Here is a 27,291-nt window from a genome sequence, read left to right as displayed (position 1 = left end):
ATAAAAACAGGAGAAGTTAAATCTTCCTCACTTTATGTAGATTTTCATTTCATCCTCTTCAGAGGCTATGATTACTCTTTCCTCATACACCACCATGGCTAGCTCTGTTCTTTCCTTTTTATATCTTCTGTTGAGGGCAATAGGAACATCTCTTTGACTTACTATCTCTTTTGATTTCTCTTTTATTTAAATATTTTAACCATCAAGTTTTTTTTCTCATCCGTGACATTTCATCAAATAAGAAGTCAGTACTTGGGATGCCTGGGTAGCTTAGTCGGCTGAGCATCTGTCCTCAGCTCAGGTCCTGATCTCAAGGTCCTGGGATGGAGCCCCAGGCTCCCTTTTCAGCAAGGAGTCTGCTTCTCCCTCACCCCCTAACCCCCCAACCTCTGCTCATGCACGTGCTCGCCTGCTCTTTCTCTCTCTCTCTCAAATAAATAAATAAAATCTTTATTTAAAAAAAAAAAAAGGCATATGAGGAGTGGTAGAGACTGTTTAATATGGGGCATCTCTGACACACAGCTTCATAGAAAACGTCTGTAGGGAATGTTTAGGCAGTGCTTGAGCTATGCCTTTGCAAAGAGGTTTCAGTTTTACAAAATTTCTATTCTTTTGACAGTTGAAGTTAATTGGTAAATGATTTAAATGCAGTAGTATTTAATTTCCTCCCACCACAGTAGATTAATGTTTATAAATTCACATTTATATACAAAAAAAATAAATGCAAAGTTGTTAGAGAATTTCTTATCTATTAAAAGTCTGCCCTTTTTTTGCTATGAGATTGTAGATAACAGCCTTCTTTTGACTAAAGAAGTCGAACTCTGTGGCGTCTCTTCATTCCCCTTTTATTTCCTATACTTTGCTGTAGCCAGATTTAAAGAGGCAATTTAAATGTAGCCTCACTTTGAGAGATTTAACTCGGATCTTTAAGATTATTTACATTTATTTTTTATGTCTCAATCGCCTTTGGACTACTCTATAACAAAATGTACTTCTGTGACTCATTTTACATGTACAAGGATTAGGAAAGTCATGGATTTCCTGAGAAGTGTGGTTACTCAAGTACATTTTAACAGTTTGGTTTATGAACTTATTAACTCAGGATTGGAGAGGCTAACATCTCATGTTCCAGCCATCCTATGAGAACCTATAAATGGGGTGCTTTCAAGAGTCATCAAGACATTACTAAATATTAACACATAAATGTTTATACACATCAGATGCAACTATATGAGCTTACAGTATCAGTGCTCAGGGTTGACTGTCCTTCTGAGAAGGGCAGAGAGGTCATATATTACAGTGTGCTCTACGCGGGCACTTTTCCTTAGCCTGACCAGATTTACTATTTTGATTCTTATGTATGTTTTGATATGTTCCTAACCTTTCAAAGACATAAAAATTGTATTTTAATGTCGGCCTTTAAAAAAAGGTATGCAAAATATAGACTGGTGTGTTATCTTTGCATTCTACTCTCTACAATACTTTTGTTCTCTTTTGTAACATTACAATTAAGAAGAGATTAAAGAACAAATTAGAATAACTGATAATAAAGTCAGTTTCCAAGTACTCTGATAATTTTTTTAAGAAAAATGAGAACCAGCTCTGTTATTCTCTCTTGTAGACCCCTAAGGTCAAATGAGCTTAGGCTGGCCCTGGAGAACTCCTGCAGGCGTTAGGGTACCCATGGAGTGTGAAGTTTAAGCTAGCAACACCTCAATCCGCAGATGAGTCTGATGTCCTCCAAAGCATGAGACCATCTGAGATAGATGATGAACAAATTTAGGGGACAATTATAAATACAGTGACAACGGCCACGGGTGTCTGCTTAAGGGTATTTTGCTGATGAACTGCCTGACGTGGAAGGGTAACTAATCCTACTTCTGCAAGTACTTTGTTATTCAGTGATGGTGTGATGATCTTTCTTTGAGACCTCAGCAACACTGGGAGGGTAACAGTTCCCAGAGCAGCTTTGGATTGCTGATGTTTTCTCAAGGGTGGGGTGTGAGGAGGCTGTGTTATTCCTGAGAGAATGAATCAGCATCATCACCTGGTGCATGAAAGTATCCCGGAGAGGATCAGGGCCCCGGGTCATTATGAGAATCCACTGCCTTAGTTAGCTTTTGACTAGGGGTCAGGCCAGCAAGCATTTTATTTCAGGACACAGAAGAGGTTAATAAGTAACCAGTAACACAAGTAAGTTTGAATTTCACAGCGTTCTATAAAGGAGTCTCTCTCATAACTTGTAAACTTGTAATAATAGCTTTGTGAGATACTCTGTCAAAATTATGTGATGATTTTTAGTTTCCAGCAAACCCTTTATATATATATATATATAGAGAGAGAGAGAGAGAGAGACATTAAGTGTATATTTTCTGTTTTTTTCCTGATTGATTGAGCCTCAGTGGTTCAGACTACACCCTCTCAGCTCTTAACCTTGGAGCTGGTGCTGCCAACTTGTCCAAAGCCAAGGGTTGAATCTGTTTCTTATAATAGAAAAGTCTACAGACTTCTAATCATCACATTTACAAACCCATAGTTGGGAGGTCATTTGTCCTATTTTAAGGAGGCTACAGAGGTGCAGTGAGGTTGCACGATCCCCCACACACACATCCCTGTAGAAGGGTTCTGGAGCTCACCAGGCTGCTTCCCACTCCAGGTACTCCTCCGTTTCTTAGTTGTGACAATAGTTCCCATCATTCGTTCCACTTGTAGGTGCCAAATGATTTGATACTAAATGATATGTACACTCATGGTAAACGTGCCAGCGGTTTTGAAAACAGAGACATCATTTCTGCAGGCAGAGTTGGTTCAGTTTTATAAGTGATTGGGGTAATGGGGGACTCTGAGTAGGATTTTAAGAAGTTGAAATTCCAGAGTAAGCTGCATAAGTCTTTTTCAAGGACAGTACATGTAAATAAACCCATAAAATGTAAATAGCATCATAAAGTTTTGAATAGAACATGCTGTATTTATCATAACAAAAGCATTTGACTTCACAGCATTGTTTTCTGGAACAATAAAGCACTGTCAAAAGTACAGAATATATATAGTATTAAATTTTACTTGGAAAACAAGTAATTTTTGTTTATAGGAAAGATGCCTAAATTTTAGAGAAAAAGATTTACTCACATTGGTCATGTGTTCAAAGCATATGGCTTTGATTTCCAAGAGCAGAGACATTTCACTCTACTAAAGTGGAGCTGGATTTAGCTACCAGTGTACACACTGTTTTATTTCTCTAGTCTTATTTTAAAATAAGCTTTCCATAGTTGTATCTGTAGATTCTATATAGAATGTTATTTTTGTGCATAAATCTAACACTTTCAAAATAAGGATAAATTCATTTTTATCAAATATGATTATATAGAAATACTACAGAGATTGATATTTTATTCAACAACAACAAAAAAAAAATACTGAGAGCCTACTCTGTGCCAAACAGCGTTGTAGGCATTAGGAATATATGGGTGAACGAGATAATGGCCTGGCTCTGAAGAGCTTGCATTCCACTGGAAGAGAATAGACTGTAACACATGAATATCAGATGGGACCGGTCAGGTGGAGAAAAATGAGACAGGTTACAGGCATAGAACATTAATGAATTGAAGGAGTGAGCCAGTTTTAATCCTTTGTCCTTGGCAACTAGATCTTAAAACTACCACTTCCCTTTCCCATTTCAAGGAGAAATATTTTTTCAGAAATGCCAGGAGAAACCAGACAACCATGCACATTTCATGAATGACTTTTCATTTTATATAGGTTCTTAAGTCTCTAAATGGGTTGGGAGGTCTTTGGAGGAGATTGTTAAGACTCGAACAGAGATAATGACAAGTCAGGTGGAATGTGATCAGGGCTGAATCAGTAGTACAAAGTATGAAGGACTTGACAGCAGAAAGTGAGCAGTTCTGCCTATGGTGATCAGGAAGGGCTTCATGCAGGAGTTGACTTATACTGGGCCTTGACGACAAACAGGTTTCAACAGAAATGTTCTATAAACTATTTTCTCACCCCCCACCCTACCTTCCTGTACCTTAGACCAAAGTGTTAAGGCAATTTTCTGGTGATTCCTGAACCTTCAAGGACTCTATGTAGAAGTGCTACAACAGCGTCTTTGGAGAAAAACTTCTCAGGAGGTGCAGAATCTCACCTCCTTTAGATGTGTGCACATGCCTTCAGCCCTAAAGAAGAGTAGAAAGTTAAATGACTACCCTGAGATTTAGTTCCTTAAATGCTACCACGTGTTCATTTAAAAATTGGTGGTCTTCACCACCTTCTTGTTAACAGCCCCAAAACTGGAGAGGCAGGGGAGACCCACTCATAAGCAGTCTCTTCATCACCTTTCTGGCCAGTCTGGATTCTTAGTAAACATCAGGAACCAACAGCTTTCCATGGCGGGCTTGCTCAGGACTCTTGGAGCGCACTGTGTGTGCCTGGCCATCTTTACATCGATTAGAAGGGAGACTGACTGTTACAGCATCCGTATCACAGATCACCCTCTTCCGTAAAGTAACAACGCCTCACCTTGTTCCTCCGCAGGCTCCACAGCCTTAGTTTCTTTCTTCTTTCTTCTTGAGGTGTATAAACCAGTCCGGGTTTTTGCAAGCCTGAATAAGTCCGTGCATTAAGGCCCCTTATCTATATGCATATTTATTCCCTTACAAGAACCCTAAAAGTTGACTTGGGCATTATTTGTCCAGTCAGAAAACATTTGCCTTCCTTCCAATATTTATCTATTTAATAGGATTCTGCTATAGAACAATAATACCAGGTACTAAGATCCTATATAGTGTTAATTTTTTTATTTCTGTTTAACGTCTATAGATACATGTTCAGTTAGAAGCTTACAGAGACTATTTAAGAGTAAGACTTGACCAGATACTATCTGAATGAATGAATGAATGAATGTTTTTATCCCCCCAAAAGAGACTGTACACACCTACTCCTTGGTACTGTACGCATCTCTGTTCCTATAGTTTGAGAGCAAAAATTTAGATGTCAAAATTCCGATTTCTGTAGTACTGGTAAATTCTTAGGATTTCACAATAGAAATATGTCTTGAATTTCTCTTCTCCTTCCTGGTTCCTTTAAAATAGTCATTGAGTAACATTGGATATTTCTTTCTTAGAAATGAATGTATATTTCCCATGTATTAGTCAGAAAAAAGATCAAATACATGTGCTTTTGGTCTTTACAGTGACCTAAGTGGAAACAGAATAAAGCGCCATTTTTTTTTTTTTTTTTTAATGACTACCTTATGGAGTTGGATCTGCTCTTTACAGGAACCAGTAAAGAAGCAGGATCTTACTGCCTAAAACACTCAGGTCCAGGGCAGTCGTAAGGGAACAGCAAAATCTTCACTATGGAGTTAGGTAGGCAGCTGAACAACTGTCTCTGTGAGTCATGAGCATGCAGGTGGGAAGGGCAATATATCTGTATATAGTGACTGCCATGTTACTCGGAAAAGAACATGGAAAAAATGAGTAAAACTTCGACTGACAAAGCTATGCTATGGAAAAAAATGAGTAAGAGCAGCATGAGCAAATCTAAAATTGTTCATTTGTTCCAGACTCTTCTTGAGTATAATCCTAAATCACATGATCCTTTCATTCTATGAAATGTTGGGAAGGTGGTCCACGTTAGCAGGAACATGACACCTTATGCTGTTGACCTGTTAAAACTGTTAAAAATGAAGTTATGTTCTGCTGCTCATGAAGCTCCCTGTGGTAGATCTGGAGGGGAGGTTCAAGAACTTTCGGCCCAACTCTTCTACCACTTTAGAAAATAGGCAGCTGACGACCATAGAATGAAATGACTTGTCACATGTCAGTAGCATTAAAATTCACTCCCAACATTCCAGTGCTCTTTTCCACTGTTACATTAACTAGTGTATTCTCTCCTGAGTTTTGTCATGTAATGGTAAGGCTAACAAAGATGTTGAGGAGAAATTGCTTCTTATCTCAGAATATGAAGAATAAGGTAAGAATAAGAATAAGATAAACTCAGAAAAAAATGGCTTTGCTTATCTTCTATCTCCTTTCTTTCTTTCAAGACTCCGAACTTGCCTTGATGTACAATGATTCTTCTGTCTTGGAGAACCATCATTTGGCCGTGGGCTTTAAGTTGCTTCAGGAAGAAAACTGTGATATTTTCCAGAATTTGACCAAAAAGCAAAGACAATCATTAAGGAAAATGGTCATTGACATCGTAAGTAGCCGATAAAAGCAAAAAAGAGAGTTGTAATGCAAGTGGTTTTTTAAAAGAGTAAGAATGAGATGAGTATCAGGTAAATAGAACCATGCGTTTCAAAACTTCATCCTGTCCCTTACGTTCAAGAAGCCACCTGTGCTGCTGGCATTGATGGTCTCCAATAGGTTTTCTCCTGGCAGTTTGGAGTTCGGAATAATGACAGCTTGCCCTCATCATTCTAGTTTTATTTTCTCAACTTCTCCAGTCTGGTGGCAGGCAGGGAAAATGACTAACAAAAGCAGTTAGTTCAAATGGATTTTTTCCATTTGTGAAATGGAAAATAAACTTATGTCAGTAGACGGTGCTGTTTACGGACATCCATGGTGCATAGTATTATTCACAGTGATTACAAGACACAGGAAAGCCTCTGGTTATCAGAAACTTACTGTGTTACACTTTGTACCTACAAAGGTAGGAATTATCTGTCTTGGAGCAGGAGAAAATTAACCAGTTTCTGAAGTATTCTGTGAGCAACGTTGAATTACTTGGTCATAGTCCAGGTACCACTTTCTAGTCCAATGGAAAAAAAACTTCAGAGCATGTGCTGATTTCTTATCCATGGGGATCTCATCCCCTTTTATTCACCATGAAAGTGGTTGCTGGGTGCTAACTTTCTGTGTACTGCACATGTTTATCTGGGCTTCCAGAAAACCTACAGCAAAGCAGAAGAGGCTGCCCAGAGGAGCAGTACAGAATTCCCACTCACTGCTGTTAGGTGCGATAGTGTTTTTCCATTTTTTCTTTCACGTTCTGCATTACTATTTTCATGTGCAAATTCTGACTTTTCCTCTGGACTTTGTTACTTACTAAAATACTCTTTTAAGGTACTTGCAACAGACATGTCAAAACACATGAATCTACTGGCTGATTTGAAAACTATGGTTGAAACTAAGAAAGTGACAAGTTCTGGAGTTCTTCTTCTTGATAATTATTCTGATAGGATTCAGGTAAAGCATCATTTGAATTTATTCTGTTTGTGTGCATACGTGTCTGTGTCTAACTTTGATAAGACTTCTGTTTCCTTTCTTCCAGCTTATGATTTTAGTAATTTTAAGCAGAATTTTTTAACCGAATTCTTTATGTTGAGAATTAACCAGATAAAATTCTATTTGTTTTTTCATTTGCATTTGTGTTAAAAAAAAAACAAAAAACCTAATGTCTCCAAAAACCAACCACTTAAGCAGCTCTGAATTTAATCAGCCATGCACACATAAACAGTTTCTCATGACATTTCGGTACGGTGGAAGGGGCATTATTGGGGGCTGTTAATACAAGTGTGAACCATACACAGACACATCATAGTTGAGCTGTTTGCAAGGAATCTTACACTACATGTATTTTTAAGTGTCAAATTCATCCACTGTGGATTTCTAGCTAAAAAAAAAAAAAAAAAACAGAGCAAGAAGAAGCAAGGGCTGAATAAAGCATTTGTCTCTTTTAATAGGTCCTTCAGAATATGGTGCACTGTGCAGACCTGAGCAACCCCACAAAGCCTCTCCAGCTGTACCGCCAGTGGACCGACCGCATCATGGAGGAGTTCTTCCGCCAAGGAGACAGAGAGAGGGAGCGGGGCATGGAGATCAGTCCTATGTGTGACAAGCACAATGCATCTGTGGAAAAGTCACAGGTGATGCATTAAGCATAAAGTTTGCAGAGAGAACAAAACTCCAACCTAAACATTTAATTGCTTTGTACACACATCATACAGTATTTCATTGGGTCTTTAAAATTACTTTGTTCTTGACAGGCTCAATTTCACTTTAGTGTTTATGAGCCAAAAAACTCTCATTCTTATGATTTTTATTCATATGGTCATATATTCATTTCCCATGACATTGTATTCATCCATTATGACTGTATTCATATAGTATATACATATGGAGAGAATTTGGGCTATCTGAACTTCTAAGCGAATTTGGTTATATGAAACATATAGAGTACCTGGTCTGCTTTCAGTTATCTAGATTCACCTATAACCGGGCCATTCTTAAATAAAGGCCAGTTCTAATGCCCAGGCCCTACTATGTAAACAAATAGACATTTTTTACATCATAAATATACTCTTGAACTAAGAGTTCTTGCCAATTTTCACCAGCTGGTAACAACACTATTATATGTTCTGTTGCCTAAAATAGTGACTATTATACCACACTCAGGCTGGAAGTCTTCTGTTCAGTGTTATGTTTGTGGGCATGTTACATTTTTTATATTTTAATGTAAATTTTATAAATGTATATAAATTGCTAGAATTAGATACATAATTAGGTATATTGTAGGATCTAGTTCACCTTTTCCATTGTTTCTTAGTCCCGAGTCTTATATTCAAATCAGAATTTTTTTTTTTTTAACTAGGTGGGCTTCATAGACTATATCGTTCATCCTCTCTGGGAGACATGGGCGGACCTTGTGCATCCTGACGCCCAGGACATTCTGGACACTTTGGAGGACAATCGTGAATGGTACCAGAGCACAATTCCTCAGAGCCCCTCCCCAGCGCCTGATGACCAGGAGGAAGGCCGGCAGGGTCAAACTGAGAAGTTCCAGTTTGAACTAACGTTGGAAGAAGACGGCGAGTCTGACACCGAAAAGGACAGTGGAAGTCAGGTGGAAGAAGATACTAGCTGCAGTGACTCCAAGACTCTCTGTACCCAAGACTCAGAGTCTACTGAAATTCCCCTTGATGAGCAGGTGGAAGAGGAGACAGTAGGGGAGGAGGAAGAGAGCCAGCCCGAAGCGTGTGTAGTAGAAGATCATTCTCCTGACACGTAACAGTGCAAAGAACGTCACGCCTTTTCTTTTTTCTTTTCTTTCTTTTTTTTTTTTTTTTTAATTTAAGTAGAAAAATTGTTTCCAAAGTGCATGTCACATGCCACAACCATGGTCACACCTCACTGTCATCTGCCAGGATGTTTGTTTGAACAAAACTGACCTTGACTACTCAGTCTGGCGCTCAGGAATATTGTAACCAGTTTTTTCACCTCCATGTCATCAGAGCAAGGAGGACATCGTCACGGACAGCATTTTAACAAGATTTCAGCTTGGTAAGAGCTGACAGAGCAGAGAAAATCAACTCCAAAATGTTTTCAAGGGAGTGTGGCTCATCGGGCAGCCCAAAAGTTGATAGGCTTTGGGGTTTCTTTACTTTTTATTTGTTTGCAATATTTTCAGCAGAAAGAAGGCATTACACAGAGTGAACTCATGAATGAAGCAACAAATGTGTCAGGAACAGGACACAGCACGAATCTGTTACCAGGAGGAAGATGAGCCACAGAAATTGCATAATTTTCTAATTTCAAGTCTTCCTGATACATGACTGAACAGTGCAGTTCAGTGAGCTGCACTGACCTCTACATTTTGTATGATATGTAAAACAGATTTTTTGTAGAGCTTACTTTTATTATTAAATGTATTGAGGTATTATATTTAAAAAACTATGTTCAAAACTTCATCTGCCACTGGTTATTTTTTTCTAAGGAGTAACTTGCAAGTTTTCAGTACAAATCTGTGCTACACTGGATAAATCTAATTTACGAATTTTACTTGCACCTTAGAGTTCATAGCAATTAACTAATTTGTAGTGATTCATTGTTTTATATACCAATGACTTCCATATTTTAAAACAAAACCCAACTTTATGTTGCAGGAAACCCTTTTTGTAGGTCTTCATTTACTTTGCTTTCATTTTTCAGTCTTTTCAGATAAGCAGAGTTGCTCTCACTGACATTTTTTTCACGGTGTACAAAGTGAATATTTGTTCTGTAATACTTTGATGTGCATTCTGTCTAATGTGTCCTAAGCTTCATAAACAATCATCAGTTGGTGTTGTCTGAAGCAAGTAAGAAATATATAAATACCCAGTAGCTAAAATGGTCAGTCTTTTTTAGATATTTTCCTACTTAGTGTCTTCTGATAACTTTTTGCTGTGTCAATAGACTCATTTCACAAGTGCATGTCTTTGTAATAACCCATACATTTTATGGTCATTTTTATTGTTTTCATAGTCAGTTGTAGTAAGAAAAACTTTTTCCCCTTGTGCTGCTTTATTCTTTAGTGTGTGTTTGAACCTCTGTCCATGTTCACTAGATGGGGTCTTATCAAATGTATCACCACCATTCTGATTGATGAAGAGAAGCAGGTAGTCAGGCTAGAGTCACCATTCATTTTGACCACAAGGCCATATATAATGACTAACTTTTACTCTTGATTCATAGAGAAAAGTTAACAGCTAGCTAGATATTTTTAGCAATATTAGCAGAATATATTAATGAACACCACTACAACTAATGCTCTTTTGTTTCCTTGATTTCACCATGGGATTAAGAACTATATGAGGAATATTCTTAAGAAGAGATTTTAAGTGCAGCAACTACTCTTCCTTAATGGACAGCCACATAATGTAGAAATGCTTTCTCAGTTATCATCGGTCCATAAGTATGTCTTGTAGAGGAAAGCTTTAAAGTCACTGAGGGAAAGAAGGTGATGACACCAATGGCACCCGAGGTTGGCAATATAATACCACCCTAAAATACTAGGTTGGGTAAGAAGATTCTCCCTAAGTAACAGTGATGGTTCTTGGCTGCGTTTAGCACCAAGAAATGTATTACAATTTTTGAGATTACTTCCCAGTATTTCCCTTCAAGTGCTATCATGGGGTACTTACTTAGTTTGGACTTTCTTCCCATTTCAGCTCTTCATAAAGTATTTGCCTTCTCTATGAAGAATTTGGAGCCCAAATAATCATTTTTCACAATGGTATCCAAGAATTGAAATAGAGAACAAAAAGGTTATCTGACCAAATGGGAAATAAACGGTCAAGAAAAGTTGTAACCCTGAAAAACATTTATATTTGGGATTTCTCAAGGAGCCTACTGGGGACTAATAACTAAGTCATCAGCCAGGGAAATGACCCAAAGCTGAAGATCATCCCTCATTTAGTACCCTGAGATGCACAGGGGAACTTTTGATAGAAAAGTTATGTAGCTCGGATCTGTTCTTAGAGCAGAACAGGAATCAACTAGTTAATTATCAGATTTCCACGCTCCTCTCCCTGAAAAAAAATCAGTAATCTCTCTAATAAAGTCCTGTGTTTAGCCAGGTGGTTTCATAAGAACATTTGGAAACTTGTTGAATTTTAGTTGTCCTTGATGGAGGTCTAGAAGAAAAGGCAAACAATCTAGCGCTTATTCCTTTATCCAAAATATGGTCATTCTCTCCTCTCACTAATGCTTGGTATTTCCCCCACAGAGTGCCTAAAATCTTAATAATAATAGGGAAAAAAATTAAAGTAGCAATATATCACAAACAAATCCAGACCTGAAAGGATTTGTAACTGCATTGAAAAACAGAGGGTTTGTTTGTTTTTTTCAGTTTGTTGGTTTATAATGGTCACATGTTGTGAAGATACTCACCGATGGACAATCAAATTGTAGAAAAGGCATACATAATATTCCAAGAGACAGGGACTAATGCACTGTACAATCTGCTTATCCTCTCCCTTCTTTCTCTTTCCTTCTCTCTCGCCAAAGTGTGCTTCAGAATTATACACTGCTTTAAAAAGAACACCCTTATACAAGTGGCTTTACATTTCCTAAAATGCCATGAGAAAATGCAATATCTGGGTACTGTATGGGGAAAAAATGTCCAAGTTTGCATAAAACCAGTACATTTCAGCTTGCAAGTTACTAAACACAGTAATGCTGTTTTATTTTCTTTTACATCACTTAAAATTCACAAGAAAATAATGTAGATAGAACAAATTGCAGACAAGGAAAAAAAAACTTGAATGAAATGGATTTTACAGAAAGCTTTATGATAATTTTTGAATGCATTATTTATTTTTTGTGCCATGCATTTTTTTCTCACCAAATGACCTTACCTGTAATACAGTCTTGTTTGTCTGTTTACAACCATGTATTTATTGTAATGTACATACTGTAATGTTAACTGTAAATTATCGGTTCTTATTAAAACATCATCCCATGATGGGATGGTGTTGATATATTTGGAAACTCTTGGTGAGAGAATGAATGGTGTGTATACATACTCCTTGTACATTTTCTTTTCTCCTGTAATATAGTCTTGTCACCTTAGAGCTTGTTTATGGAAGATTCAAGAAAACTATAAAATACATAAAGATATATAAATTTAAAAAACATAGCTGCAGGTCTTTGGTCCCAGGGCTGTGCCTTAACTTTAACCAATCTTTTCTTCTGTTTTGCTGCATTTGAAAGTAAGGTAATGGGGGTGGGGGGCTAGGGCTGGGCATTTTACATCCAAGCTTTGAACCAATTGGATTTCTGACAACAGCTGGAAGATGCTGAGACCCTTCTGAGATACAAGCTTTTAAGTACTTCTTGCCATGAAGCAGCACTGCATGTATAATGATTCTTTTCCCCATCTGTTGATCAGAAGCTACTTCAGTTAGTTACATCTGATTGTTGGTTTTTTTGTTTCTGTTTTTACTTTCAAACACTAATTGGGAAAATATATTCTTTTCCAATGTTAACAGTCTTTTTGGCTTCTTAAGCACATAGACAAACAAACTTGATTTGAAACTAGAGCCTCAGGTCACGTGTGTTGGTCACTTATTCATCAGCTTCCTGTCAAGTTACGAGAATACGTAATAGGAAAAGGTCATTTTTTTAACCCTGGGATTTTTCACCTAAGATCAACTAGATTTCCATAATGTATGTAAATCCATAGATGAAACACAGTTTTTATATGATGCCAATTCACACAAAAATGATTCACCATTCTCTAGAATTTGTTTCTGCAAAACGACTATGGCTTTCGAATTTTAAAAATTAACCTTGGCATAATGGCCTATTCCCAAAAGTTATGAAAAATTCCCACTGGGTGGTATGAAAACTGCCTCCCGCTCTTGCCCAGCCCTTGGAGCACTTGACTTATCGAGAGATCCTTTTTCTAGGAAAAATGAGCCTCCTGTTATTTTATTTAATTTTTTTGACACAAACTGTAGATTTTAGCAGCCCTGGCCCAAAGGAATTTGATTACTTTTGTTTTAAACAGTACAAAGGGGACACTATAATTATGAAAAACATCCTTACTGATTTTGGTTGTTTTTAATTTTATTTCTTAGGATATGTTTTCAGAGTGGTAAATTGTGTGTGAGCATTACAAATAATGATGATTCTTTTAGTGGTTTCTTAGCCTCTCTTACAGCCCATGGGGATAGTACTGTACATCAATACCTTCATATGAAATTTTTATATGCAATGAAAATAAAAGCATGGGTTGATTCTGCCTATTTATGACTCGATCTTTTACAAATAAAAGATTATTCCTTTTAAATTGTAGGTCAACCAGCACAGGTTTTCAAGAGTGATGAAGATGGATGAAGTGAAATGAAAGGAGGATCGTGGCATAAGTTAGTACTGATACTCATAATCAAATGAAACCAAATAAATTATGTAGATTCACCTTGCTATAGAAAAAATTGCCCAAACTATTTAGATGGCCCTTAAGATTAAGCAGTGTTTTCTAAACAGGGTTGGGAAGGGGACATCTCCACTTAATGAAGTGTTCTGGTATACCGAGTGATTCAGACATTCAACAATTATTTGTTGGGTACATACTCCGCCAACGACAAGGTTCTAAGGATTCAGCAGAGAACGAGACAGTCTCTGCTTTCCTGAGCTCAGACTCTGGAAGGGACACAGGCATTAAATATTTCCAAACACATGTCATCATTAAGTGCTCAGTACAAATGAAGAAGCTTCGGTGGTGTGATTAAGTAGGAACCCGAACTTGATCTGGAGGGCCAAAGAAGGCTTCCTTAAGAAAGCAATTTGGGGCTAAGCGCTGAAGGGTAGTGAGAGGTAACTAGGCAAGAAGGGAGAGTTGATAGGATGAGGAAGGGGGTCCAGATGAGAAACTCCACTTGCAGAAGTCCTGAGATACCAATGATCTTGAGAGCTCTGGAGAAATGGAAGGAAAGCAACACTCCCCCATTACTGTTTACCCCTTACCCTGCTCTAATTTCCTTTATAATGCTTATTACAAACTGACTTATCCGTCTGTGTATTTGTCCATTCTCTGTCTCTCCCACCAGAATATAACTCCATGAGAGCAAAGTCTGCTTACACCTAAAACCTGCCTTGTGGACTCTAAGTGTTTAATATTTGTTGAATATAGCCACCAAAGTGATATTGGATAGAATTCAATCTGATGAAACATTTTGGGGTCTTAGAGAATGTGTTAAACTGATACCATAAAAATATTCTTGTGGTTGTTTTTCAGCTTGCTAAGATCCCAAATGAATAAAGTTTAGAGTGTTTTTATCTTATTGCTAACCAAAAACTCTGTTTGTCTCTTCCTCACAAAATTTTTTTTCTGTATGACAAAAATAAAAATCCATTTTCTGTGATGAGAGTAAAAATTTCAGCAAAAATTTAATCCCCAGAACCCTCAATACTTAAAAAGAATAAGGATAACTAAATAGAATGGTATGCTTAGCCCCTCACTAATTTCCTCCCACTACCACAAAGAATGACAGTGACTATAGCTAGAAGGTGCCCAAATGACACCTTCAGGGAATTCTTTATCTAAATAAACCCAAGGTCCCTTCCTCAGAGTCTATGGAACCAAAAAATCAACTGCCTTCTTTCCCACTTGTTTCCCCAAATTGATTTAGGTCAATTTGGGTGTGTTGAGCCCATCTGAGTTTAGGGCTTTCACCTGGAGACATTTCCTCAGCTACATACACAGCTATGAACCTAAAACAGCAAAACACTAGGCTTTGGGGAAGGGGAGGGGGAGGGGCACACTTCCTGTGGGAGGGCCCCACTTCCGCTTGCCGGTTGCCGGAGCGCTCTACCCGCAGTGCGCCGGTGCTTACCCACGGAGCCTTGTTTCAGAGGGATTCCGCCTGCGCTTTCCCACCTTCCTGGTTTGCGCACCGTTTCCCCCACAGCTGCTCACCTGTCTCCAGATACTCAATGTCAAACTGAGTGCAGTGGCTTGGAATCTTAGTCCACGGACTTGGGTGAGCAAGAAATACTACTTGATTTCATTTCAGTGAATGAATTGCGGCTCCGTGTCTCCCTAGGGTGTTGGGAATTTCCATCTTTGTCATTATTAGCACATCCTCCTCCCGCCCAAAGTCAAGCTTCTCTCGTCTGTCTGAGCCTGAGCACGTGACCTGTGTTGTCCAATCGGTGATTCCTTACGTTTGTCCGCCCTTTGCCTCCTCGTCTTGCGTGCGATAAACCGCTAATATAAGCTGAAGTTGGGAACCCGGTTTGGGGCCCTACTTCTTTAAGCTCGCTATGTAGTTTTTGTGTCTAAAAAGAGCCCGTTCTTCTAATGTCTCATTATTACCTACTCAAATGGCTGCAAACAACAAGTACTGTCCTTTTCCTGATCCCAGGGACCCTCTCTCCACTGGCCTTTAGAGACTCCTCTCTCCTTCCTTCCATATTTTGTTCTTCATTGGAATTAAAAAAAAAAAAAAAAAAAAAGACTAGAGGTGATTATGACTGTTTGTTCCCCCTCTCCCCTTCACAAGAATCCTGCCTATTACTTGAAATGCGGAGAAGAAAACGTTATAGGAAACGAAAAAACAAAAACAAAAACCAAGAAGGCAGTTGCTGTTCCTGGGAGAGAAAGGATGGACAACCCTGAGTCAGGATCTGGAAAGGAAGAGAGAAGTAGAAATTTCACCTTCCTCTTCAAGCTGGCACTGGGCAGTGCAGAGATGCAGGAGAACGGACTCTGGTAAGAATTCGTAAGCCTTGCTGCCTTTCTCACGTTTGCTAATATCTTATCTGCAGGCTCCGGAGTGAGTGGGGTTTTAGGCAGAGGTTGTAGCCCCAGTAGCTACTAGAATTTGGAAAGACTTTCCATTAATTTTAGTTTCCCCTTTGCTGTTTAAGAGAACTGGTAGCAGTTTACTGGAGAATCCCTGGGAGTCCCGTCAACCCTGAGTGGGGCTCTACTTCGTGGATAGATATGGGGGCTTCTGATTTGGTGTGGAATTATTTGACACGAAGCTTCCCAAACAATCCATTTTCCATTGTCCTGGTTGACTGCAAATTAGACTCTGATTTCTGGCTGGCATCTTGATGATGCACCCCGACGAGGGTGCCACGGCAGAGGCCCAGGTGTTTCAGGTGTTGGCTCTGGAGTGGTTGCAGCTGTAACGGAACCAATTTAGTGGACTTGTTTATGGTCTTTGTTTCTTTCCTCAACCCAGATAGCCCTAGAGAGAAACAGAAGGTTCTCCAAGAGCATTTTGTAATTCTTCCTCTCATTTTGCTTAGGTTCTTAGCACCATGGCCTTATATGGACTCTTTTTCTTTTGCAAGAGAAACAAAAGTGTTTCTTCTATCAATGCAGACCTCAAGAGAACTGCTGAGTTCAGGGCTCCAGGGAAAAGGCAAGCCAAGCCGTTCTGCCAGAATCATTCCCAGGCCTGCCCTTGAGCTCGGCAGTGGCATTCAAAGGGCATGCTGATGAGCAAAGACACTTCTAAGGTTTTTATTGTTCAAAACCCACCCACAGAGCTGAAGAGCTGATGACAGCTAGGACCTGGCGCAGGGGCCTATGGGGAAGCCATGCATAGCATTGCTTCAAGGGCGGTCCAAGATGGGGGTGTAAGTATCCAGGGCTAGTGCTGTCCGCATGGAAGGGCTGAGGCCTTTGTGGTGCCCCTCGGACTCTGGGAGAAACTGGAAATCTCTGGCTGGCGTGAAGCACACCTGGCTTTCAGAGGCCTGATCTGGGCATACACTTCAAGTAGTCTGAGCTCTGTTTTTGGTTTTTCTTCTAAGAACTGCTTCACCTGTTGGGTAGTTGGTTTATTGTTTGCTTGGTTTTTTTGTTTGTTTTACGTTTTTGTTGTTTTGTTTTTAATTTTGTAGAAGTAATACAGGTACATTATTTAAAAAGTCAGTTCTGACCTGATCCATTATGATGGGTATGTTGGCTTGGGCTGCCCTAAAAAAAAATACCACGCAGATCGAGTGGCTTCAACAACAGAAATTTATTTTCTCACAGTTCTGGGGTCTGGCAGTTGAAGATCAATGTATCAATAGGTTTGGTGTCTCCTTAAGCCTCTCTTCTTGGCTTGTAGATGGATGCCTTCTCCCTGTGACTTCACATAGCCTTTCCTCTATGTGTCCCCATCCCAGGTGTCAGTGTGTAACTAGTCTCCCCTTATAAGGATGCCGATCAAATTGGGTTAGTACTACATATATGACCTTACCTTTTCAAATGCCCTGTCTCCAAATAGAGCCACGTTCTGAGGTATTGGGGGTTAGGGCTTCAATACAGAGATTTGGTAGGGGACACCATTCAACCCTTAACAGCCAAAAAAAGGAAATCCTTTACCTGTCTGCACCGATTTCTACCTCCTAAAAGCTTAGACCCCCGTTTAATTTTTCTCCCTGCTTTTACTGCCATATTTGTAAATGACTTGTTTATACCACTACTTGCCTTTCTGATTTTAGGTAACTTCTTACAGATGAGGCTTTCCCCTCAGATCCCATCCTCACATGTTCTCTTAAAGTCTTCTACTAGAATTCTATCACAAGTTCTGGTTGCATTATTATTAAAAATTTGCATTGTCATGGTCCTACAAAAATAAATTATAGCCAATCCGTGTCATTTATTATAATTACATTTCCATTTTTATGTAACTTAATTCCTCAAGGTCATAATTATTTCATTTTCTTATTACTTTAGTTTGCAACATCCTTACTACTCCTCGCCCCGTGCACTCCACTGAAACAAGCCTACATTTATTGTGGTTGACCACGTCAGGAGGCGTTGGCTTTCACAGTCTGCCATGCCTGCTCTATCTGGGATGGTGTTTCCTAGGCATATGGCTCTAAGATCTTGTCTTGACTGCTGTCTTTGAATCTTTGTTCAGCACCCTCCTGGACAGTCACTTTCCTACCGCCTCTGCTCGATCTGCCATTTCCTGGATCCTAATGTGTTCCATTGGCTTAATTTATCTCTTACTTTGCTTAGTTTGGTATAGCTCATGTACTAGTAGCTTCCTGAGAAAGGAAGCGTAGCAGGTAAGTTTATAAAACTTATAATATGAAAAGTTTTCTTTTTATTTTACCCTATCTGGATGATAGTTCAGTAGAGAATTATGAGTTTCTTAACTAGTTGGACAAGCAGATTACTTTGGGGGAAAGCCCCAGATATGTGCGAATGGAGGGTCACTTTGGAAAATGGTGGGATCCTGGAAGGCTTGGAATGACTTTGAACTTATATGTCAGTGTGGATAGCCCATTTGCAGACCACTTATTTACCTGATAATTTCCCCTAGGAACCTTCCCTGGCTCCCAACTCATTTGTCCATTACCTCGAGTTCCTCTGAAACACCCCCTGGAAAGATTTTTCTCCTTTGTGCATACCCCGTAATTTGCAGTTTGGTTTGCTTCCGCTTAGTACTGATGATCCTTGGTGATCATTCCCTTGTTGGCGTCTGTATGACGTGTTTTATATTGCTGTTTTGGGAAGGCCAGAGCATGTCATCAGAACTCAGTAGCCGTTAAATTTAGCTTAGTGCCCTGCACTGGGGGATTCTCGGGCTGCTCTGGGCCTCGTGGGAGTATTTCGTTTGTACACACTAAGAACATCCTGAGAGGTCCGCCCCTCATGCACCATTCACAATAGGCTTGCCTTTTAAATAGCTTTCCATTTGATTTGAAAGAGCATAGTCCCACACAGTTTTTCAAATGCATGGAAAATCCCTATCATTTTCCTGTCTGCACCTTCTTCTCAGGCAGCCCACATAATTCTTTGCTGCGTGTGAAAGAGAGACGGATGGGGAGCAGGAGGGGGGAAGGTCGCAGATGACGTTTGGGTTCTGCAGTGGCCTTTCCTGCTTAACTGCTCTGTATGAGGTATACTCCTTCCCCTAGGAGTGAAGGAATAATGAGCGAGCACAACTGTACTCCACACTAGCGTCACCACCCCCACCACCCCCACTGCCAAATCCGTGCACTCTACAGGCACTTCCTTTTGTGTTCATGAAACACTTCTAACAAAAAAGGAATTTAAAAAGGAACACGGGCTCATTGTCAAAAATCTGTAGAGAACCAAAAAGCATAAAAAGGTAGAAAGAAAAGAGACTCCGAGTACCACACCCGGAGCCAACCACCGTTCATACTTTGTCGTGTTACCAATGAAAGATTTATTTATTAATTCATCAAATATTTATTGAGCACTTACAGGATACCGGGCCTTATTCTAGTTCCTGCAAATACAGGTGTAAACAGACAAGGTCCTTGCTCTTGTGAAAATGCACATTCCTTTCCCAGCATGTCCACCTCTGCCCACACCGACACTTGTTCTGTACTTAGTTAGGCCTAGGCTGAAGTCGAGTGTTGATGGATGTCCTGTCGGAGATGTCTCCAGACGTTCTATCCCCTATAGTCCTAAATGATGGAGGAAAGACGTTAGAGTTCAAAGCCAGTGGGAATTCTTGAGACGTCTTTGGTGCAAAAAGGTGATTTTATGAAAGCATGGGGACAGGACCGTGGGCAGAAAGAGCTGCACCGGGGTCATGAGGAGTGGCCCATTATATACTTTCAGGTTGGGAGGCAGTTAGGAATAGCGTATCTCTAAGGAATTTTGGAAGCAAGGTTTCCAGGACCTTGAGGGGGCTAGCTCTTGTTAGGAAAAGGTCATTTATTACTAATAAAACCTTAGTCATGGGGCGCCTGGGTGGCGCAGTCGTTAAGCCTCTGCCTTCGGCTCAGGGCGTAATTCCAGTGTTCTGGGATCGAGCCCCACATCAGGCTCCTCCGCTATGAGCCTGCTTCTTCCTCTCCCACTCCCCCTGCTTGTGTTCCCTCTCTCGCTGGCTGTCTCTGTCAAATAAATAAATAAAATCTTAAAAAAAAAAAAAAAAAACACTTAGTCATGAGACCCTTCAGATGTATATTGGTGGGCGATATGCTTGGGAATGATTGCCAATGCATACCTTGGGGGGTTTAGAGATAAAGGAAGTTTCTAAAAGAGTGTTCCTACGTTAATGTAGACTTATAGGATCCTGGGAAGGGAGGTGGTGGGCTAGGATTGCCTTTTGCCCTTAGCAAAGTATTAACATTGGGGCAGTTGAGTCCCTAGAGGAATGTCACTCTGCCTGTTTCAAGAACTTGTCAATGGGCCATAGGTAGTAAGGAAATTTCAGAATTTCTCTTCTGCCTTTGTTTCCCAGAACACTAAACAGCCCCGCCTCCTCGCAGCTCTTTAGGCTGGGTTAGGGGTCCTCCTCCTGTCTTGATGCAGGCTGCTTCTTGCCTGACCATGCAGTGATAGGCACCCTGCTTTGAAGTAGAAAGGTCCACACATGGTGTTGGTTGAACATCTGACCAGCCATTACATCCTTTAAGGACCGACAAGGATTTAGGGTGAGTCCATCACTGACAAATAGAGGGATTTTTGTGCTGGTGGTGGTTTCTTTCAAGTAAGCTACTGGACTAGTCCTTAGGTTCCTGTAAGCACACCCTTAGTTATATCTGCTAGTGTAGACGTGAACTCTGTTCTGTTTGTTTATAGATTGGTTTCACAGCTTTTATTTAGTACCAGTCACTTTGCTAGACCCCGGGATGGCAGAGGTGAGAGAGAGCAGAGCAGCTCACTCTCTGAGAGAGACGAGATGCCTGGTAAGCAGTTGCGGCGCAGTGGGCTAGGCGCCCTGACCCAGGTAGAAAACGGCCACTGGATGTGGCTGCGGTCCGGGGACAGGTGGTCAGCCCGGGGAAGTCTTTCTGGAGGAGAGGGTGTCCGAGCGGTGTCTTGAAGCCCATGAAGCATCTGAAAGATGGGGCGGCAGTCCAAGAACAAAGCGCATGCTAATGTGAAGGAGCAGTGGAGGGCCTGGTGCGGAGGGACAGCCCGCACTGGTGTGGCTGGGGCGCCTGCAGGGAGTCACGGTGAACGACGAAGCTGGGCGCTGGGACTGATGCCAGGCTCTGACCGGCTCGTTTCTGCTCTGCTCAGAGGTTTAGAGCTCGTCCTGAAATTGTCCAATAGCTGTTGAAAACGCTTTGAGGCAGTGGCAGGATCAGCACATGATGAGCAGTAGGCAGGGAAGAGAAGTGCTTAAACTAGTTGAGTGGAGAGATAGAGGCCTGGGGGAGATCAGGGAAAGAGAAAAGACTGAAGAGACACTGTTATCGAAAACTGACCTCCGAGCCCGGAGCCGAAATACAACACAAAGCCTGAGTTTGGGGATAAAGAGGAACGCTAGTTGTATTACTTTGCCGGGCAAAGGAGGCGGCGGCAGGCTAACGCCTTCAGAACTGCAGACTGGCCCCGGGTAAAAGGCTCTGGGGTTTTATAGGAAAACGTGGGATCTGTGTTATCCAGTAGGAATCCAGGACGTGCTGCGAGCTGCGCCCGCCGAGTCTTCGAGGTGGGCTCATGACTAGCAGGCACGGGCCGGCAGGCCGAGTCTTGTCACTAAGTAGACAGGGAGGCCAGCGAGATGTCAGTATCCACACCCAGCTCCTGGAACAAAGGATTCCGCCCAAAAACAACGGAAGGGGAGGTGGAGGCTCCAGGAGCAAGAAAGAGAAACATTTGTTCCATTTAGAATCAAGTTTTGCCGAAGCATTAGTGTGTCCCTCTTAATTTCCACCCACCTCCAGGTTTCTATAGCAGTGTCAATGTTAAGGAAGGAGAAGCAACAGAAATTCAGGGCTGGCTGAATGTTGGGGGCCGAGGGTTGGGCGGAGCCCCTGGTTTCTGATTGGACAGTGGTGATGTGATGGCCTCCAGCCGGACTGGTGATGCTGGTGAGATGAGACTGATGGAAGTGCTCACCCAAGAGATGCCTAGTCCAGAAGGATCAAGGTGAATACAAGAAGGCAACGGCCCCTCTGAAACCGGGAAAGCCAGGAAGGAAGAGTTCACATGTAATCCAGCCAAGAGCAATTCCCTCGGTGTAATAGGGGCCGCAGAGAGCTGCCAGTGGGTCTCGGGCCAGGCTGTCGTGCTGGTGAGCTGGGACAGCAGGGAGACTGCGCTCACCAGAGGAGAACCTAGTGTTGGGGGGAAAGTCGCTGTTTTGTTTTGACTTCATTATGAGACAGAATTGAGGAAAAACAGCAAGTAGAGAAGGTAAGGGTGAAGGTTGACTGGAAAGGGTAAGAACGAAACAGGGTCCCTGGGGAAAGATACAGGACACAGACCAGAAGTTCTCAACTCAGGGTTGCAGCTTTCCTGAGAGACGTTTTGGAAATGTGTAGGACAGTCTGGAGGATCGCGATGATTTGCTGGGGGATTAAGGCACTGAGTGGGCAGAGCCCTGGGAGGTTACATTCTGGGATGGGCAATATAGAGGAGGACGTTTCTATATCCTGGACAGCTTTCAAATGACCTGCCAAATGGGACGGTGAAAAACCTGTTTAGAATCATCTGAGCCTAGCACCCAAATCTGGTTTTCACATAAACAAAAAAGAATTTTTATGCAACATTAATATAATTTTTCCAAAGATTCAACTGTTGTATAAAATGAGGGGAAATTATACTGTACTTTATTGAGAGTTTTAGCAAGGGCTTATCATTTGGGGGATGGTGTTTTTGCCCGTCCCGTTTGAGTACCAATACCAAATACCTTTATTAGCCTGCACATGCACAGCGATCATGTGTTGACTCTACAGCCAGGTGCAAGCGTTTGTGTAATTAATTGTGTATTCGGTATAGTAAGGCCAGAACTTTTACGTACTGAAATGTTCACTATTACCCTTTAATTTCCTTTTTCTTTTATAATTACAGCATTAACTCAATTACAATGTAAGTAGGTATCTTAGGTAGGTTCATTGCTCAGTAGTAAAGAGCAAGAGGTTTACGAAGTATTTTTTATAAAATGAGGCCATTGGATCTGATTCAGTTGAGAATCATCAGCAAAGGTAGAAGCACGTAGCAGGAGAAGCCAGTGGACGTTGCTTCCAGAAGGTCGAAAAAGTGGCCGAGATACGTGTGAGTAGAAGTAGGGAGGACATGGAGTTGGGGAAGTTATCCTGTGCCTTATCCTTTGTCAGGTTGGAAGTTAGGATGTGTTTAGAGTGAAGGGAGTGAACTTAATAAAAGTGACATAAAAGAGAGAGGGAAGTCTAAAAGAGTCTCTTGGGGGAAATGGCGCAGCAGATCATGGGAACACTGCCAGGCAGTGTCGAAAGCCCAGATGTGGTTGGAAACCGTGGATTTGTCCAGAGCCTCCATCTGCACTGTGGTGTGACCTTTGCCAGAGGAGTTCAGCAAGAGTTCTTCTCTGTGGGAGCAGAGAAGGAGCAATGCTGAATTAATCCCGGGTTGGATTTTCCCAAGCAGGAATGACAGAAGAATAAAAGGTCAAAGATATTACGTGTATTAACCAGCAGACTGAGTGGTGTAGCAGTGAACCATGGTTAGAGCCAAAAGCGACGGCTAAGAAACTCTTATGACCTAAAGGCCCCTGGTCAACACCAGGTCAGCACCAACAGTGGCACGTCCTTCCTCTTTCTATTCCAGAAGTGAGATCAGCTTTATTCCCTACTTGGTTTGTTACTTGGGGGAGCTCTTTTAAAATATTTTTCTCTGTTTGGCCAAGTGAAATTTTTGGCACTGGCTTTCGTGGGCTGCCATTCTCCCAGGCTGCCATAAAGAAAAAATCCAGCGTTGACAACACCCGTGGCCTCCTATTGTAAACTGTGGTGGACTTTGCTAAACCGAAGGCAAGTGTTAACCAATCCGGAGGGAGAATAGCCCTTTGGTGAGAAGATCAGTAAAAACTAAGCTGTAAATAAGAGGTATAGCTAATGGAAACCTCTTCTTTTGAAAAGTTCTGTAAATTCCCACATGTACTCTGAAGAGTTGGACTCTAGAAAAATCAAGAGGGACTGTACACGTTTCTCATTTAAATTTTCATCCAAATTTTAATTTCCAAATGTTGAAATCTTATTTTTTCTCAGACCCCCACATCTCTTTTATTGGGGGAGGGGTGCCCTGGGGGTGGGCCCAGGGCCTTTTCACTGAGCCATTTGTTCATGGGAGCTGCTCCCAGAGTCCCATCACACCAGGGAGTGTGGGCAGGCTGGAGCAGGGCTCCATGCACAGGGCCTGGAAAAGTCATCCGCCTGGAAGGCCAGCACTACAGTGGCTGGGGTCTGCGGCCGCCCAGTCTCACTGGTGAAACCACACTCTTCCAGTGCCCTGGCGCCATCCAGAAGCTGGTCATCCTTGTAGAGCAGCTGCATGTCGGGGTACACTGCTTGAGGGGGCCCTCGACGATGCGCTTCGGCTCCAGCACCACGCTCCACGACTTGGCCTTTGTGATGATGATGGTCTTGTATCATCAGATCATGAGGAACACATCCTGAGGGGCGGTGGGCCAGTGGGAGGGGAGAGCCCTAGACCCCACCTTGCAGAGCCTGCCACCCCGCCTGCCCCTCTATACCTTCCATCACCACCGCCCGCCCCTCAGCCCAGCCTCCAAATGTTGAAGTCTTAAGTGTTAGCCTCTAGCTGCATAATACAAATCCCAGCCTGTTCCTCTCTGCTCCTTAACTGCAGAGGAAACAAAAAAGAGTACAGGAAAGGAAGAGGGTCGCCATCTGATGGCTGAATTTAGGTTTGGGGACTAAAATAGAGAGTGAGGGGAGAGTTGGCTTACCAGTAGAGTTACTGGAAGCTGAGGACACTTGGCAGTTGGCAGGCAGCTCAGTGACATTGGGAATGTCAGGGGCTCTGGGGTGGGGTGGGGGTGCACAAAGTTGTGGGAATTGATAGGGGATGCAGACCGATGTGGAAACTGATACTAAATGGCTACAGGGTCTCAGTGAATAAGGTGCTAGGGATTCCTGCCTTGAAGGATCGTGACTAAAACCAACATGAATTAATGTCAAGAGTGTATCGCAAAGTGGGAAAAGGGTTTGAAGAGGAAATTCACAGAAGGAAAAACCCAAATGGCTAACAAGTATATGAACAGTTACATAAACACTAATAATCCTAGAACTGCAAATAAAAATGAGTCGCTTGAGACTGGCAAAAATGAGACCTTGAAATAAAGCATTGGCAAGGACCTGGAAGAGCGGGAGCCCTCAGACATTGCTAATGGACGCACAGACTGGTAAAGCCGTTCTGGAAAGTGATTTGGCAGAACTTAATGGAACAAACATGAGACTGCTCTGTGACCAGGGATTGTTCTGTCGACATAGACCCAAGAGAAAGCCCTTTAAAGTTTCATTAGGGACATCACCAAGGAGATCGTCATGCTGTTGTTCGTGATAGGGAGAAGTTGGAAACCTTCTAGGTGTCTGTCACTAGGGGAGTGTGTGGCAAAATGGTAGAGGCACATTGGTCTGCTCTTCTGTGCTTAGAAGCAGGACCTAGATGTGCTCAGGGTGGAAGGATAGATTTTTTTAAAATAGTGCTGAGTGAAAAAACCAAAGCCAAAGAAAGAGAACAATACCATTCACAATGTGAAACACACACAGTCACGGTAAATGGCCCCGAATACTTCGCAAAGATGCTGTATTCATTTAGGAAATTAGATCAGTGGCCATAACAGAAGCACTCCAGATGATCACAGATTAATCTAGATAGAATTTTTTCTCCTGTAAAAACTCAGGTGGGCAGCCCCCAGTGGCTCGTGGCTCAAAATCACTGAGGACCCAACTGCTTCTATCCTTGTGCTTTCCCACCTCAACTCGTGGCTGTTAGGTCAGGGTTTTCTGGGGCTGCTGGATCTCCTACCGCATCCTCACAGTCAGGGCCGTGGGAAGGAAGAAGAGGAATGAGAAGTAGCGTTTCTGCCTATAGGGCAGCCTAGAAGTTGGCACATCACTTTGCCCGTGTCCCATTGCCCAAATTAGTTGGTGGTGTCAGCCTAACAGTCTGCTATAAGTTCTGTTAGCGTGTAAGGGGGACAAGAAGCAGTGTCTGCCACAAACAAGTATGTAAGTAATGCAGATCAGGCACATTGCGCGGGGGCCTGAGGAGGAAGGAGTGGAGGTCAGGAGGAAAGAGGAAGGACATTTATATGAAACAAGAAAGAGTCCTTGTGTGGGTTCATGATGACAGTGTATCATGAACTGAGACCTATGACTAAGGCATTCCTCTGCACCTGAGGTTCATTAGAAAAAAAAAAAGAGAGACAAGGAATGGAAATGAAAGGATGGGAAGGGAGAGAGGAAGAACAGGAAAGAAAGAAGGGATGGCAGAGGTTCCAGTAACGTGGAATGTTCTCCGGGGAGCAGTGTGGGGGACTCATCACTTGTGTGCGGGTGAGTTGCAGCTATTCCAGGACTGGAGGGCACTTTTATCTCATGAAACCACCAAAGAGAAGCAGCGTTGGTCTCTAATGTCCTAGGTCAGCTTGTCTCCGTTTCCCTGCTGCTCCCTGAGAAATTCCAATGGCTTGAGTGCACGGAGAGGCAGTTACATGGAAGGTTGGGGTGGGGGGAGTTTTCCAAGGCTGAGAATTCTGTGGGTCAGTGAGCTGTCCATTGTCGTTTGCAAACCCCAGCAAAACAGAGAGATGGGCAGTGGGGCCGAACTCTGATGCTGCCGTGCTCTGGGGAGAAAGGAAAGAGGAGGAAGAAGCAGGCTCACCAGGCTGCAGACTGTTTGGTGGGAAGACACTGACTTGGGTTGAGAGATGAGCAAATCTCATTTGGCTTTTGCCCTGGAGAAGAGGCCTCAGTGATTATTCTGTAGTTAACTCAGAAGTGGCTGTAGTGAACATCTATATGTATTATGGAGGTCAGTTATTTTGTATTTAGATGACTCCTGTCAGTATCCTTGGTAGAACAGAAAGAGACTATGAACAGCTTAGAAACAATACAGATACAATACAGTCACATTTTTGCTTTAATACTTGTAGATCAATAGTCTTAGGCTGTCACTTAGCCTTTTAAAGCCCCCCCCCCCTTTCCTCACTGGTACAAGGAACCTAACAGTAGTCCCCTAGCCGGGCTAGTTAGGCTACTGTGGGTAATGTCCATAAAGTGTCCGCAATGCCTGGCTTACAGAGGTGTCCGACAATTATTAACATTATCCACTAACTATTGGAATAGGTCT

General features: G+C 41.9%; 1 protein-coding gene across 9 annotated transcripts in view; it reads left to right on the top strand.

The window, feature by feature from the left end:
• The window catches only part of PDE4D (phosphodiesterase 4D), a 710,048-nt gene extending 696,535 nt beyond the window's left edge, over nt 1-13,513 (top strand). For all 9 annotated transcript variants that reach the window (XM_026498401.4, XM_026498405.4, XM_057306966.1 and 6 more), the window contains 4 exons: nt 6,050-6,204; nt 7,071-7,193; nt 7,691-7,873; nt 8,599-13,513. In XM_026498401.4, the coding sequence (XP_026354186.1) occupies nt 6,050-6,204; nt 7,071-7,193; nt 7,691-7,873; nt 8,599-9,015 (878 nt within the window). In that variant the 3' untranslated portion in view covers nt 9,016-13,513. The remainder of the gene's footprint in view (nt 1-6,049; nt 6,205-7,070; nt 7,194-7,690; nt 7,874-8,598) is intronic.
• The last annotated feature ends 13,778 nt before the right edge of the window (nt 13,514-27,291 follow it).

Source organism: Ursus arctos, unplaced genomic scaffold (genome assembly GCF_023065955.2).
Source record: "Ursus arctos isolate Adak ecotype North America unplaced genomic scaffold, UrsArc2.0 scaffold_5, whole genome shotgun sequence".
NCBI lineage: Eukaryota > Metazoa > Chordata > Mammalia > Carnivora > Ursidae > Ursus > Ursus arctos.
This window is presented reverse-complemented; position numbering and strand designations above follow the sequence as displayed.